This window comes from Colossoma macropomum, unplaced genomic scaffold (assembly GCF_904425465.1).
Source record: "Colossoma macropomum unplaced genomic scaffold, Colossoma_macropomum, whole genome shotgun sequence".
NCBI classification, from domain to species: domain Eukaryota; kingdom Metazoa; phylum Chordata; class Actinopteri; order Characiformes; family Serrasalmidae; genus Colossoma; species Colossoma macropomum.
Window position 1 is genome coordinate 28,140,887 of NW_023494785.1, and position 17,269 is coordinate 28,158,155.

Here is a 17,269-nt window from a genome sequence, read left to right on the forward strand (position 1 = left end):
GTATTAGTTAAGAGCATTAAGCACTAAATAAACACAGCACAAAACAAGCACAAATCTTATGTTTTGTATTCTTTCTACCTATTCAATTAGTCATTAACAAAGACAGCTGTACAAGCAAATTTGAGTTATATTTGGCCAAACAGCCACTAGATGGAGACAAGCATTAGGGAAGAGATACTGAACAAGGTATCAGTACAGGTGGACTAAAATATGACAGGCAGGACCTGTTAGAAAACAGTAGAGGATGCATAACTGGGCTGAAAGAGAACCTGTATACTACCAGAGGCTAATAAACAGAAGAGCAAGACCGAGAGAGAGAGAGAGAGAGAGAGAGAGAGAGAGAGAGAGAGAGAGAGAGAGAGAGAGAGAGAGAGAGAGAGAGAGAGATGTTCGCTGGGAGGAGGACACAGCAAATAACAGCAACAAAGGCTTGAGGTAAAGAAATAAGAAGGGGTTATGTAAGTAGTGGTGTAACCTCGTTGATGTCCACGTGGCCGTAGGGTGGCTTGCGGTGGCGGTACATCCAGAACGCCAGCAGCAGGGCCATGGAAAGCATGGTGATGGGCAGCAGGGAGTAGACCAGCACGTTCAACAGAGAGAGAGTGGCAGGAGGTGGCTCGATAACTGAAAAGACACAATATTACACATCAGAGAGAGAGAGAGAGAGAGAGAGAGAGAGAGAGAGAGAGAGAGAGAGAGAGAGAGAGAGAGAGAGAGAGAGAGAGAGAGAGAGAGAGAGATGATGACAGCTAATACTATGGATAAAACCCACAGCAACCGAGTGGTGGTGGTATGGGGCTGATAAATACATATTAGATCCTCCTTCCGTTAAACTGGCAAGGACAGTGTTGGCTGTAGAGACTCTAGAGCTCATGTAGCGTGGCAACCAAAGGGTGAGGGGGCTCAAAGTAAGCTGTAGAATATATACTCTTTTCTCCTGAAAGAGAAAAGAGGATAGATTCATCTGCCTCAGTCTGTAAATAAAGGGTAAGCCAACTCTTTTGTGGATAACAGTGCACATCTCCATTCATGGGTTTCCAATCTAATCTAAAGACATTCAGCTGTGACCATGAACCGGCAATGCATGCCTTAAATGGCGTAGTGCTTTTAAAGTTGAGGGATGTCCAATGTTTATAATGCTTAATACCTAACGTAATGGAAGAGAAAATTAAAACCAATAGTGAAATTTAAAGGCATGTCGTGTATTATGTAGAGCATACATCTGTTTGAATGAGCTGAACGTTTTCTGCCCAGATCGGTGATGTAAAGAAATAGGCAGAGGAAAGCATATATAAATGTACAAAGCAGTCTTTTAGTGGAGGAGGCAAAGAATTAGTGTGACTGAGTGCACTACTGCTCTGCATTTCAATAAATTCATCTGATATTTTTCACACTAACAAGAAGCAACAAGCACAAGCCGAATGCTAAGGGCATTATAGTGTACTCACTGCTGTAAATACAGAAGTGCAAGGAAAGTGCAGGATCGTTTGCTCACCTGGTCCACTGACGTCAGGTAAGTGTGTGAACCTCTCGTTGCAGAAGCTGCCCTCACAGCAGCAGAAGAACACCTGTGGGTTCTCCTCAGTGGCCACGCACTCTTGCCTAAAGTTTGGGGAAAAGACCTGTTAAAACATAGCCTGGAATGCTCTGCACTGCAAATGCAAACATTTTTTTTAATAAAGCATTCAACATAGTGTAACCTGTAGAGGCCATGCCTACTCTGCTCTGACGCCACTGGATGCAGAAGCTATGTTTAAAAAGGGGTGTATGAAAAAAAAGGGGTGTACACTATGATGAGCTGATCAACACAATTGGATCACAGTGACCAGACGCCAATGCCAAGTGTAAGCAAGAAATTCCTTGTAAGAAAAGTGAGTGTGGTCCTCCACCTTGAAGGAATAATCTAGCATTGCTCAACCTAATCTCGATCTGCTGCATCTGTATCATTTGGTCAAGACCTGAGACAGTAACTGATGCATTGCACTGCACTTGGAAAAGAACTGAAAAAATGTTGACTCAAAACAGTTACTAACAGAAGCCACTGGACAGTTGCTATGTATAAAGATTTGAAAAACATTACTATATGTGCTATCAGACACCTGAGAAAACTCCCCACATCACTACACTGGTAAGGTAATCTGGAAAACTCCCATTTCTGAAAGAATCAACACAGATTTAAGCTTCCTTCACAAATAATTCGGCTAAAAGAATTTGTGTACGAGTTCTTTGTAAATACAAGCTTCACATAACGATGACTGATAGAACTGAGCAAGTGCACACCAGCATCTATTATAATAAGAGTGTTCTGGGTCAATGAGCTTTTATTTCTTTTCCAAGGTACCAAACGCTACAGATGCATCTGACAGAGATTAGGTTTAAAAATGCTACAGCGTTCCTTTAAGGGAAAACATCCCAAAAAATATACTTATGGTTTTCAGCATAAACAGAAAAAAGTTTAAATATGACTAATAGTGTCATAACCCAAAACCTAACACTTAACAAAGCATTCTGCTTGACAATTAAAATACAAAACAGTAATTTAAAACACTGGCTTTTTTCCCCCCCCTTTGTTTTCCTGTGCCGGTCAGTCTAGACAGATAAAACAGTAGGAGAAGATCAACAGAGGACAAAGAAAAAGTTTTCTGCACGGAGCCAATTCACAGTTTCTATGAGGGACAACAGACAATTTACAGTGATGTTCATGTTAAGAGGAGGTATGACACTCAAGAACTCCTCCATTACAGGTTTGATACCACTTGAAAACAGGACACTCGACACATAGAATACAGCAAAATAGAAGCAGTAAGGAAAGTCCCTGCAAGCACTACTAGCCTCGGTTTTTAAAGTGACAAAAACAAAGCATAACTAAAAAAAAGAATGAAATTCATTGCCTTGGACCGTTCAAGGCACCATTCTCTGTTGAGGACATTGGATTTTCTGGCACATACTGTAGCCTACATATTTCAGTCATTTTAGTAAAAAGGTATTCCCTTTATTACCTTGCAGTTTTGCTGTGTAGCACATTTATTCAAAAGCACAAATAAAATTGCATTTTTAATTAAAAAATATAGATTTAAAAAATGGGTTTTGGGTTTCTGGTTTCGATCAAGTGTCTTGAATTTTATTTTCGGTTTCACACAGGCATTTTTATTTCAGTGTTTCGGTGCGTCACTAATCTCAGAGTGTGGCACTTCAAGATACTAAGCACTTCTACTCCAAGCACCTCCTCATGCCCAGGCTCCAGTCCACAGAATGAAGCAGAAGAATGGCTGCTGACCAGATATGGCAGGAGTGCCTTACTGACCTCAGCAGTGGGGACAAGAGGGAGAGATCTAGCACTAGTGTGATGATTCTGCTGATGGGGCACACCCTGACTAATGCTCAGTCAGCGCTCTGTGGCACATGGCCCGTTATTCAGCACTGCCCTCTTTGTAAGGCCGGGACAGGGCATGGGCCTTTGCCCTCATTGCAGGGGCATGAGAGGTGAGCTGAATGACCTAAAGGAGACCACTCACCCCTAAGAGGCATAACCCAACAGCGCAGGCACAAAGCTCACCAATGCCCACCCCCTTATTCACTATTTTTTCGTAGGAATGCAAAATGATACTGGGACTGTATCGGTATTGGCAGTTCATTATTAGCATTGGGCAGATGATTTGATTTGAAAAATCACTCAAATCTATATTTGATGAAACATTTATGATATTCCGGAAGAGCTGAGCAGATCGGACATCAGAATTCAGCTCAGAATTCTCATACTACAGCATTTTATTGGTGTTTATCTCTAAAACTTAGGGATGCATGATGTAGGAATCATACAGTTATAGCGGATAATTGTTTAGGCAAAAGATATCATCAATATCTGACAGATGTCTGAAACTGACCAATATTTCAAACTGATAGTTGAGTAAATCTTTTTGAGGATAATGCTGGGATTCTGTGCTAAAAAAATTCTGCATTTTAGTGCATTTGTAACCCTACTGAAATATATTTTTTTTTATTTCTCCATAATGCTAATCCAGATAGACTTACAAGGTCAACAAGTTGCAGAATAAGTTCATTTGTCTGCATCAGTTTCAGTTCAGGTATCATCTCATCTGTTGATTCTACAGCCAAATAAATGGGCAAGTGAGGGTGAGTGAACAGAAATCTAACCAGTCTTAACTTGCAGGGGAAGCAGTGGCAAATAAGTGCAACACTGAGCAGCTAGACTCCACCTGCGGCAGCGTGCTTTAATACCCTGGAGGTGTGCGGTTATCCACTGACAACCCACACCATGGCGAACGGTATTTCTTTCTAACACCACACCACTCTGCGTGAGCGGCATAATCCAACACCGGGTGATGCCCTGAAGATTAAGCGACCTGGGATTGCTGGAGTAATCTTTTTTAAGCAGTAGTTTTGGTGACTGGCCCACTTTCATTCTAATACAATTGCAGGGAAACTGTTTCACCAATACTCCCACGGTGAGGAACTACACAAGCTGAGCATCTGGAACTATGATGAAATAATTCCCCTTTACATGACGAATCCCAGAACATAGAGTAAAAATTTTCATTCGGATGAGCTGGAATATGATGATAAATAAAACACTCATAAACGAGAGGCAACCAGGTACTTTCTGGTTCCCAACTGATTCATTAAGCTGTGCATTTTAGCTCTCTGTGCAACTCTGAATCATATGCAACAGGAAGCTTTTCATTAAAGGGACCATATCATAGAAAATGTTCATCACTGTTTTGGAATTAAAGGAGCTGATACAATATGTAAACTGAAACTAAGCTGCACTATGTATATTGAAACTAAGATGCAAAAACAGCCTGTTTTCTATGATGTCAAGAAAAACCAAATCATTTACATGTATTCACTTATTCAGCCTACAGAAGTTTAGCCCTGCCCATTCACAATGAGGCTGAAACAAGAAGTGTTTCAGGTCTCTTTGAATGAGGCTCGAAACAGGGAAGCCAATCAGAAGAGGCCCTTTACATATTTCAGACACAGTAATAAATACAGCCTGGGTAATTTCAAGGGATAAACAGATGTTGTAAAATGTTATTTGCATCTTATTGGTATGTAAAAGCATACCACAAATGTCCTCAGTGGACCTCATGGGCACAAAACAAATACAAGAATAAGAACAGAATACGGACCCTTTAAGCCTTTGTAAACCCAAAGCTACAGTGGCAGCACTCTGAATTGTATTTGCAATCAAATCATCTACCAATTATTGTGTTGATTAATCAACAAAATCATCTTTAAGTTCAAATAATGACAATGTCCTGAACTGTACAAGAAAAAATATATATATAGCCCAAAACACTTTATTGGAAACTTGGAAAACTTTAAAAACACTTTATTAAAACAAGTGTAAAACATTTTGTGGCAAAAAATGCACTAGACTCCAATTCTTGGTATAAGAAAAGCTAGTTACTGCTCATTCTTCGAGAAGGTACATGCTAAATTTAGTTAACTGAGTAGGCAAGTTCAATTGAGTAATTGTGACAACCCTAAAATAAAGAGCATAAAGAGTTCACAGGTTCAAATCAGGTACCAGGATCTAAGCAACCTGACTGACTTTAAAAGCAATAGCACATTTCTGAAAGTCTCTTTTCTGCCAGTGCAGTCTCAAAAGTAGGTCACTGGTGAGCACAGGATAAAAAAATATATACTCAGAACAAAAGAAAATGTGAGATTAAATAACTGGACAGTATTATTAATAAAAACTGTAAACCTTTCACTGCTTATTAAATGACAATATTCCAGACTTTTAGTGTATCTTTAGAACTCCTCCCTGTGAAACTCTTGTCAAATAGCTTCTAAAAATACCACTTCTGAAAGCAGGCAGGTCTTATCTTACTTGATATGGCTTAAAACTGACAACGTTTAAGGACAAAAGCGTCACTATTTGTTGGTTTAGGCTGGGCTGGTGTCTCACAAAGTAGGATTTCTTGCTTAGCCAGCTAACTTTGAACTTAGTTTGATCCACGCCTGGATTTTCTCTCTTATGATAGCGGATTGATTTTAGCGAGATACATCACCATGGCAACTTATGGTGCACAACTTACCTGCTCTGGGGCTGATTAACCGCTTAGGATCCCAGGCTTCTCACATACTAAGTCTAATTATGCAATGACTACATAGACCACAATACAAACTGGATGAGTTATTCTTAGGTTACAGATGTGTAGTAACACTCTGAGCCCACCCTGGGTGCTGGCCATTTAAGGGGTTAAGTTTGGGATTTTGGATCATAATGTGCTCTTGGACCTATCAGGGCTGAGCTTTTGACCAATAAGGGCAGACTGGAGGCATATCCTTTTTAGGCCACATGTATTTTTGTAAGTCTTTTATAATGCACATGCAATTAACTCACTAAAAATGCTGCAGCAACCACTTGGCTGAAGCGACTGGACTCCTCTTAAGTGACTACCTTTTTGACAAACATTACAATTACAAGTGCACAATTTGGGGGTTTGGAAATGAGTAACTGCACACAATGTACAGAACATTTTGAAACGTGTGCTGTGCTTCAGACTCCTACCCTGAGTGGATGAATCTGATGACTGCAAGAGTGTCATAAGAGTATTCAAAGAGATCTCAGTCAAAACTTGGTGAAGGATGCGGCTTCTAAGGACGTAACTGAATTATCTACTATTGTCACCATATCTTCATTAGTATAAAGTTGATTTTGCATTTGAGACCTGAACCTCGAGCTGAACTTTCTTTTTGAGCCTGTCTATGTGGTATTTTTGAGTGATGCTACCTCTTTCACTTTTAACAAAAATAAAAATTAAATAAAAATGTTAAGCACAGCTGCCTGTGTACCAACTATATCCTGTTCATAAAAAAAAGGTAGAGTTCTGTGTATCACTACATACTGCATAATTCAAAACCTGGTAGGATCATTGCGTAGGCTTAAAAATTCATTTATTCATTCAGACTCTTTAGATTACATGATCAATGGCAACAGAACTTAGGAAGGTCAGTAACTTGTTTAATATCTCCATATCTGACTGCAGCAGGGAAAAACTGAATTCTTGTCAATTCTAGTTTAACAGATGATCTCTATCAGAGCATTTCTCACATAGTAAGAAATCAGTTTACTTCACTTCTTAAGTGACAAATGATGAGACTTCTCACCTCAACCAAGATTTACATAACATTTTTGTTACTGTCCCCCTTAATACAAAGTAGAGTAGCTCAAGAGTCTCCAGCAGCATTTCTCTACTGCTGTACTATATCATGTATGTGTGCTGTGGCTGACCTGTCATAGCAGTTGAAGTCATCCAGCCAGCAGCCCTTCTTCACCAGCTCGATGGTTCCCGAGTTGTTGCGCCAAGAAGCGTAGCAGTGCGAGCGCTTGTCCTTCTCGCCTTCACACCGCTCCACGCCGCTCTGGTTGGTCTTCTCGATCTCCCAGTTGATGTTGTAGTATAAACACTCGCGTGTCTCCACCTCTCCATGGCTGGGTCCTACACACAAACACATTACTGTCAGCGATGCTCAAGTCCACACTACAGACTGCTCTTCGCTGGAATGTGTTTAGGAAATACTGAGCATTTTATTACAAATATGATAAATAATGGAGTGCACATTGCCCAGGCCTGTCAAAGTCATGAAATTTTAGGTGACGATTAATTGCCACCAGCTTAAATAATTGTAGTCAGGCGATTATGTAATAATGGTGACAGGCCCAGCACAGCCTCTGTTGACCAGACACTCAGGGCTGACTGATGAAAGTTATGTCGTAAGAGAATTCAGACAACTTCTTACACTGGTCAGCGTGCATGTTTCATGTTTTACCGTTCTCATACTCCATTAGTTTTAGTCAGGAAGTGGGTGTTATGACAAAAATATATCTCAGCACTTCGACATTTTCATGACAAAAAACACATTACAATATTTAATGCCTCTGATGCTTGAAATTATGAACACAATTGTATTTATTCACCCTTTATAACTGCACTGTACCATACCTAATTAACCAAGCCGGGCTGAAAGATCACTAGGCCTCGTTCTCCAACCATTCTTAAAACCCACTTACGCAGTTTTTGCTGTCAGATCCTGACATTCAACAACGTCCTCTTATTTGGGATTTGTTCTTAGGTAAGAACAGAATCTACACACACTCAAGAGTACAAAGGTCAGAACAATGCTGTGGTTTATGAATCTGACAGACTTTCTTAGGATCTTTCTCAAGAAGAAATTTAAGAAAAAAGTTAGGAAGATATTAGTGAATGATGTCTAATCATTTTTAAGGGGTACAATTTTCAAATCACTGAGCTGCAATTTTAATTATGTATATATAGATTTAATTATATCCTTCATTATCAACAACGTTGCCTTAGGTTTTAAGTAGGGAAAACTTGGTGGACGATATGGCAAAGAAAAATAATACTGTGACACCTCCGATCAATTGGAACAGTGAAAAAAAACAAGTAGTGCTACATTTAAAAAAAACTATCAAAATCTATGAGTGCAATGATTATTCAATATGCCATACTGTGTTGAACTAAATCCAGTTAAACGGGACTATTTTTGCTCTCTTTATAATAAAACATGCAGCCCAGCCCTAGAAAACTTAACTTACTGACTCCGAGCTTGTGAACTGCCTGTAGATGAGTTAGACCAATCAGAAGCAACCAAACACCCACGTGCTGTAAAAACACAACTGTGACTAACTGGCAGTCTGGTTCACTAACCAGGAAAATAAAAGTATATGTGCTGGTGAAAAAAGATCCTCAGAAATGAGCAATTGTTTTCACATTAGCAGTATCTGTTCATCATTATGTCCTTATTATTAGCTGCTTGTACATTTCAACTATTTTATGAGGAGGATTTTATTGGCAAAACAAACAGTCTGACTCAGATGACGCTCTCGTCTGTGCAAACTGTTCAGTTTTAGCAAAGGGTCAGTGAGGTGATATAAAGCCTACAGTTCAGCTGAGAACCAAGAGCCTAGACATTCCAGACACAGCTTGTAGGGTCCTCAGAATTACTGTGCACTCTCCTCTAAAACCATTCCATGCCACAGCCTGCACTTGGCAATGTGCCACAAAAAGGAACAGCGAGAGACCTCCTGTCATAATGGAAAGCCATCTCGGCTTCCCTTTTTGTCCAAACAGCATTTTAGACACCACTAAAATGAAAGCTGATCATGTTAACAAAGGCTAAATGTTTGATCGCGTGAACAGACCTACAGTACCCTCATAAACAATACCAGTAGTAAATTAATACCAGCAGTCCTCCTGTAGTAAGCGTGAACGTTTTTCTCCAACAACAGATCTAAAAGCAGGTGGACCACTTTTGCAATGTAAGCCAAGGCGAAAGGAAAGTTTGGAGCAAGCCCACCTCATACTCACTGGTGTCCACAAACATAACCTGCACTGCTGGTGCTCTCAATAAAAGTGGACGGTGATATTTCAAACATCAGGGCACATCATTTCTTCAGCACCGACTCTGTCAGAATCTTGGTCTTTTTTCACAGAGGTGTGATACTGGGACTGAGCTGTCCTCAAACCATCACTCAAGGCCAAATTCTCAGAGGAAGGCAGCCTATAGGAGGACAGCGTGGCCTATCTATAATGAAGTGAATGACCCAGAGTAGCACGTACACTAACGCTGCGGAGCCTTTCCAGCAGGACGACAGAGGGTTGCATCACCCTCACGAGCGAGGCTACGTTTATCAGAAAGCAAAGCTCAAGGGCATCCAGGAGGACTGTGTGCTAGAGTTGACGTCCTTTAGGAGGAACACTATATTGCCCCAAAGCAAAATCAGGCCATTAAAGTCTCAGGACAGGGCAAAGAAGGGAGGGGTGGGGCATATTTATCTGTCAAAAACAACCAGAAACAGCCTTAGCATCCTTATTATGTGAGCAGCCCTGACACCATCAAGGTAGTAGTGGACAGAATGGCCATTTTATGTCATTACATTTTTTGACAGTTTTGACATATCACACTTTAGTGTGGGTATACAGTCGCACGCCAAAAATGTAACACCCTTGGTCTTCTGTAGAGTATGTGCACTTAATTTAACTGTCCAAACATTTCCATATGACCTTATAATCATTTTAGACGCTTAAGTAAATGTATTACTTTATTTTTGTAAGCTTTTTATTCAGAAACATCTTAGAATCTTTAGTAAATGTAAAAAAAACAGCACTGAACAATATATAGTTAACTAATGTTACCCTATTAATATTAATAGGGTATTAATATTAATAGGGTACCAATAACCCTAATTAATATTAACCTTAACCCTACAGTGTAAGCACACAGAGGCTTCTCTGGGCTCAGCAAAACATTGCTGAAATGTTGCTTTGCATTGAAATTGTTTCATGTGCAACCCGCACAATCACGCCTACATCTACGACACTCAGACACTGCTAAACCTTGCAGGTCGTTCACACCATCGCTAGCTTTTAGGCCCTGAGAGGAGGGTGGCACTGCAGGTAGTGCAGGAAGAAACAGAAGTGCAGCAAGGTGGCTGGTGTCCAACAGACCAGCTTTTCATTTTATGTTATTCTCTTAAGCTTTTCTGTCTTGAGAACAAAATGGACTACTTAGGACTACACAGCAGGATGTGATCGAGAGGTGACTTATTTTCACTTGAAACATGACTGAACCATCCCTGACTCAGACATTCAGCTAAATGGTCTAACTATTTTGCACTGTATGTCTTTGCATCATCTGCACTTATTTGTGGATTAACAGCATAAAGGGCAAAAAAAAAGTCACACTATAGGAGGAATTATTATTGGTCTATCGGATGAACCAACACACTGCCCACATAAAGTACAGTCACTGCAAACTGACAATTAAAAGGTGCACTGTAGATGCTCCTGGCTGCTGCCAGGAAGAAGCAGTGAGGAAAATCTGTGTAATGTCTGTTTTCCAGTCTGAGAATGAATTTCACCCCTGACTCTGTCAGCTCTGCACAGAATAATGAACCTCGCTGAGAATGGATGATTACAGAGTATGAAAAACTGTCAGCACAAATTCCCCACATAAGGCATAGTGGTCTACAGTCTGTCGGCCTGAGCTGAGTGAACAGCCAGACAAGGGCAGCGCATCCTTGTGCGAGCCCAGAAGAGGTGAGGTCAGAGCAAGGATGGTAACACCTCACGTGCACCCACAGATCCAGAGAGGAAATGCCTTTTCATACTGATCCAAGATCAATAACCTTCAGGAGGCGGCTTGTAGGGATATATTTCAGAGATAAAAACATCAAAAGGTTTGTCCTTTTGGATCTGTAGAGCTGCAGTTTCTGTGTCAGGCAGAATCTATGAAAATGACCATATTAGAGCTGCATGATACAGACAACACTAGTACTGTGATAAAACTGGTATATACTGTGATTGTGATGCACCTCAAATGAACCGGCGAATCAATCATGTGACTTGGTTGAAGACTGGCCTGCATTATTTTAAACCAAAATAATGTACTCTTGTTGGATTACTCACCCTTAGAAACACTTATCTGGACCTGTGGCTGACCATGATGCTCACAGCGCAAAGGAAAAAATAAGACTGCTAAAAGTCTTATTCACATAATGCTGCCTTCTGCAACAACAGCATTGGAAAGGCAATCTCAGAACAAAGTAAGGATGTATGTAATTAAAAAATTAACCATTAACCAACAAATAAACAACGGTTTGACCAATGCTTCCTATCTTAATGGGTGGGTTGATCATTCATGTTGAGTATAATCTTTGCAACATTAGATGGGGCCACTAAACAATGAAGCATGCAGCTATAGATGTTCAAGAAGACCAAAATACCAGCCAAAATCTGCAAGCATTAAGACAAAAAAATATATATAAAAAAAATAAATAAATAAAAAAACTTTTCATCCACTGTCCATGAGAGAAAGTGTGATGCATGGCAGAGTGAGCAAAATCACACAGGTGTGCAAAATTATAGAGAAGGATCTGGTGGACGGTGACTGCTTTCGAGAGCTACTGAGGAACACTAAGCCAAAGCCAGTGCTGATTATGGCATTTTTGTTTGTTTTGACTTGGTAATGAGTGGCAATCACCACTTTAGAACTTGAGAATCAAAATTTTTCAGTAGCTTAACATCAAATATTCCAGTATAATCATGAACATATTCTACCTGTCAGCCCCTGGTTTTGTGTCATTTCCTTGTTATACATGCTTATGTCTTGCCCCTCCCATCATTACTACATTCCAGGATTCATACAGGGAAACGCATTTTTAATACCTCAGTCCTTTACAACAGAATTCAGCTAACATGCGCTCTCATAAGTATGTTTATCAAGTATTTTACAACGACTTTGAATGTGGCTCAGCCAGTCAGCTTTTAGACCAGGACGGCTTATATTGTTAGTGATATTTTGATGGGTCGTGTCCATGATTTTAAGCTTGTTCGTTAATGATTAACCGCTGACAAATGACAGTTTGTGGTTGGTCAAAAGAATGTGAAAAAGAATCGCACTGATGTTGCTTCGGATTAAATTCAAAGTGGTGTAACGATACACAATTTTCTTGATAAGATACGTGCTCGACTGGACTACTGTACCAGACTGAGACACCTCACCATTTCAAAAAGCTTGGCTAATTAACCAACCAAAGTAGGCAAACCAAACTGTTTTTTTTTCCTATTTCATAGTAAGAAATGTATCTGTATTCAATTCACAGTGCATATCATCCGGCAACCTATCAAAAGAATATTAACAATATTAACATGCGCCTTGTGACACCCCTAGCATTTCTTACCCGACTCATTATGAAGTCCTGAAACACACTGTCTATTTGTCAAGTAAACAGTCCAAAAAAAAACAAAAAACAGAAAGAACATCTTTCCTAACTGTCCTATCTGAGGCTTTCTCCGTTTAAAGTTAAAGCTCCCGGCTGATCTTGGATAAGCATGTAAAAGGTGAGCAGTGTAAAGGCCTTGGAGTATTTGAGGAAGCGTGAGTGAGAGTGCAGAGAGAACAGTAGGCCAGTGAGCTGTTCATCCCCTGCCTGGCGGGAACCTGCGTGTGTGGAGCCCGTGTTTACTATACAACGCAAATTTGGCAGCGGCTGCGACGGCAGATGTTCTCGCCAATCTGTGCGTTGCGGTTGCTAGGTAACACCGAATATCGGAGTAGCACCGTCGCCTCACCCCCACTAGACAAAGACCTTTTTCAGTGAATCGCACATGCGCACACACACACCATACATATCCGTACACAAACACTGCTGGGCTGTAAATGAGGACAGCCAATGCCAATGTGCTGTTTGAGTTGCTGTACTACTAGGGGCGCATACTAAAACCCCCGCTGCCTCAGCAATGAACCCTCTTCAACATTCAGGGCCTGAATTTATGAGCTTCCATGGGGACACTGAGGCTAATGGCGATAGCAGATGTCAGCAACACAAAAGGAAGTATGTCCTAAAAACATTACTTGAGGAACTGGACCCTTTGAGATGCATCTTACTGCCACTGGTCTGCCTGTACATTATGTGGGCAATATAATTTTAGTGTAACCAGGCGTTTTCTCTTAACCATTTACATCAGTTGGCAGAACGCCTCACTAGTTACCCCTCCTCCCCCAACTTCTCTCTCTCCCTCTCTCTCTCTCACTCTGTAACACGTTCCCTTCCAGGCGCGTCAACAAAAATAACCAACTCTTTAAAACAAAAAAAACAAAAAACAGCTAAATCTGTTAATGTGTCAGTCACTATCAGTTAAGTTAGTAACAGAGTAATCTACCAATTATTCTAATGATTAATCCAGCAATCCGTTTTGTTTTGTTTTGTTTTTTTTTTAAAGGCCAAACAATAAGAGTGGACTTAATTGAACAACATAACATGCACAGTCTTTCAGACTGCAAAATATATTACTGGGAAAAAAAAGATAAATAAGAAAGCTTTAAAAACACTTCATTTAAAAATATTACAACATTATCTGGCAAAAACCAAAAAGACCAATGTGCCTGGTCTCTCCCTGGTCTATAATGCAGCAGTTCCCAAACCTGGTCCTGAATCACTCACAGGTTAGTGTCCTCCCTGTTTCCCAACCAACCTGATCCACCTAAACAGCTCATAACAAACAAAAATACTAACTAAAATATGCAGGACAGGACAGGACAGGACAGGACAGGAACAGGGGTGCTCCAATCAAAGCAGCTGAATCATGCCTACCTGAAGTGGAGTAAAAAGACTGGGCTAGTAGGACAGAGCGCATGGGAATGATATGGCCAGCTAGTTAGCACATGAAGCATTTAGTGGTCATTGGTTCCACTGCAAAACATGGCCAACACAAGGAATTCATGCCCAGTGTTCACTCATCCACACTCATTTGCACAGGAATGCCCCAGAACTGCGTCCACTATTGCAGACTAAACAGCTACCATTGTTGTGGAGCATAACAGCATTAAGGGGGGGAGGAATCTTGATTCTGTGTCCACTGGGGGGCCACCAATAGAAAAGAGTAAAAGACATTTAGAAACTTTAAAGGGAAAAAAAAAATATTTTTTTCTAAAGCTTCAGTATGTAAGATTTGGGGATTTGGAGACCTCTCTGGAGGAAATGTTTCACTGCATGCTATGGGACATAGAACATTTTGTAACACTGGTTATGCTTCGGACCCCTTCCCCGAGTGGATGAATCTGATGATTGCAAGTGCGTTGAAATAGTAATGCAAAAAGAACTCGGTCAAAAACCTGGTGAATGAAGTGTCTTCTTTACATGTGAGAGAATGATCTACACTGGAAAAAGTGGCTCATCAGATCTACTTAAAAAAATGACTTCATGTGGTAAAAAGCAATTGAACTAGATTTATTCAACTTAAAATACTACATTGATCGAATCATTCAAAGTATTTATTAAGTAAATCTGAGCCACTTTTTACAGTGTACTATTGTCATCATATGTTCTTCAGTCTGATGTTAAATTTATATTTGAGACCTAAACATCAAGCTGTAGCTTATTTTTGAGTCTGTGAACGTGACAGCAATTGTTCAGCTATGTCTGAATAATATGTATAATATCTGCCTCAGCCAAGCATTTTCATTTCAGTGCATTAGTGATCGAAAAGTGTGAACATGGTCAGAGAGAAATGAAGTAGAACAGAGGCATAAGAAGGAGAGAAAGCGAAAGAGAAAGCAAGAGCAAGAACGAGAGAGAGAGAGAGAGAAAGAAAGAGAGAGAGGGGAAAAGACCAAAAAAAATAAATAATAAAAAAGCTAACTGTCCATTCTTTTCAGTGGGAGCTGCTTTATGTTACTGACAGGGACAGGACCAGCAGAGAAAGTCAACATCTGTTTCTGCTGTTACTGCTACTCAGGAGCTTATCCACTTCCAAACCGCAACCACAGCGCACTTCAACCTCAGCACAGCTCACTCGCGCTCCAACTGCAAGCGCTCAGCCGCAGAGAAAAGAATAACCACACACGCCACAATATCCATGTTAACAACAGCCGAAGCAAGATGCGCATTTTCTCCAATTTACGAACGTTAAACAGTTACAGAAATAACTTGCTTCCTTGAAAGTGAGCCAAGGCACCCTGCAGGGAGCTGTCATTCAAAAGATTTCTGTTAAACATTACGTTAAGTAATGTACTCCTCATTTATTTATGGATGACATTGAGTACTGGCTCATAATAACAGTCAGACGATCAGGGTTTCTGTCCACGGTGACAAACAAAACAATCACACTGAGGACTGTTCACTGTTTCTCAATCCATTTAGGCCAACTCTGGATAAAAAGACATTCTAAAATAGCATTTGCAACTAAAAATATACTCTGCCATCTAAAAAAAATGGCTTCAAACGTCAGAGATTTTTCCTAGGATCAAAGAAATGCTGAACACCGCGGCAGCCGTTCTGTGCAAGAGCGAGAGAGTGAGTGAGTCTGTGAGTGAGCGAGAGAGAGAGATCTGGAACTCATTTTCTGTGGCCCATAAAGACTGTCAGTCTACACCACTGTGAGAGCATGAAGGCCTTGAAAACACACCAACACAAAACCTCAAATGCCACTAACATTCCTGATAAGACCTCGCGTTGTAATTGGAAACAGAGACAGCAAACCACAAAACAAAACACAGCGGCTGCTTCATCAAACCAAACAAATTGAAGTTTTCAGCCAAGTCCCTCCTAGATTGTTTGTTCACAAACAAAAAGAGAAACTCAATCGGGGTGTGTGTGTGTGTGTGTGTGTGTGTGTGTGTGTGTGTGTGTGTGTGTGCGCAAACTCAAATGACAGTTAAATAAGAAAAGACATGAAAAAATTCACAGGATTGCACTGACTTTACGCACATCATGCAAGTGATAAAATGAATGTTTTACAAAATTGTTTGCAAATTATGCTGCCAGCAGCTCACTTCCACCAAACTAGCAGTGATCAAAACAATATTTACCTGTAACTTCCTGCAAAAAAACTGCATAAGCTTGCTTTATCAAATAAAAATGCCTGATTTCATCAAGCATGTCATGCATATTGCAGACATATTTGCTGCCCTCCTGGTGTTTCCATGGTCTACGGATAAGGGTGACAAAAATAGACAGAACATACAGAGAACTGATTAACACTGGGTGGTTTGTTAGTGTTGCAAAGCCAGTTTCCATCTGAGAGATTTAAGTGAAAAAATGATTAATGCTTTAAAATGTTTATAGATTATACAGTACTGAGCAGAAGTCAGAGACTACCCTTTTGTTGACTTAATTTGCAGTCAAAAGTTATTTATTTATACACAGATGCCTCCAGCACCAAGTATAACCACTGAAATCCAAATCCGTCAGTAATTAATTTGCTTTACTTTTGTGCTCTAATGACACTTTAACTCTTCCATCCTTCCAAACTTACAGCTGCGTCCTCCCATTAAAAGCTGTTGACAAAGGTCTCATTGACACTGTATCCCTTCAAAGAGACACTAACATTCACACAAGCAACTACCTAAACTCACCTCAGCTGCCTTGCAATTTTTTTTCATGAGCACCTAAAATGGCTAAGAGATCAGACATAATATATTCCACCTGCATAATAAAGGAGAAAGTGAAATGAAAATGGGTGAGGGGGAAACTGGAGGTTTAAATAAATAAATAAATAACACAAACAAACAAACAAACAAACAAACAAACAAATAAGCAAGTAAATGATTTAAAAAAAATCTTATTAACCTGGTAGATGCCCAAAACTGTGACCATCATGAAAAACAGTACTTTAAGCTTTCATCTTTGACAGAGAGGAGAAAATTGAGCTCCACTCTTGATTCAGATCTGAAAAAAATCCACAAGTGTTTCTACCATCCTTCCACTGTGAAA

The 17,269-nt window shown here is 40.2% G+C and overlaps 1 protein-coding gene across 1 annotated transcript in view; it reads right to left on the minus strand.

Moving 5' to 3' along the window:
* acvr2ba (activin A receptor type 2Ba) overlaps positions 1–17,269 on the minus strand; it is a 63,250-nt gene that overhangs the window by 9,848 nt on the left and 36,133 nt on the right. The window contains exons 2-4 of the mRNA XM_036589596.1: positions 7,265–7,472; positions 1,496–1,602; positions 476–624 (exon numbers count right to left, since the gene is read on the minus strand). Of these exons, the coding sequence (XP_036445489.1) occupies positions 476–624; positions 1,496–1,602; positions 7,265–7,472 (464 nt within the window). The remainder of the gene's footprint in view (positions 1–475; positions 625–1,495; positions 1,603–7,264; positions 7,473–17,269) is intronic.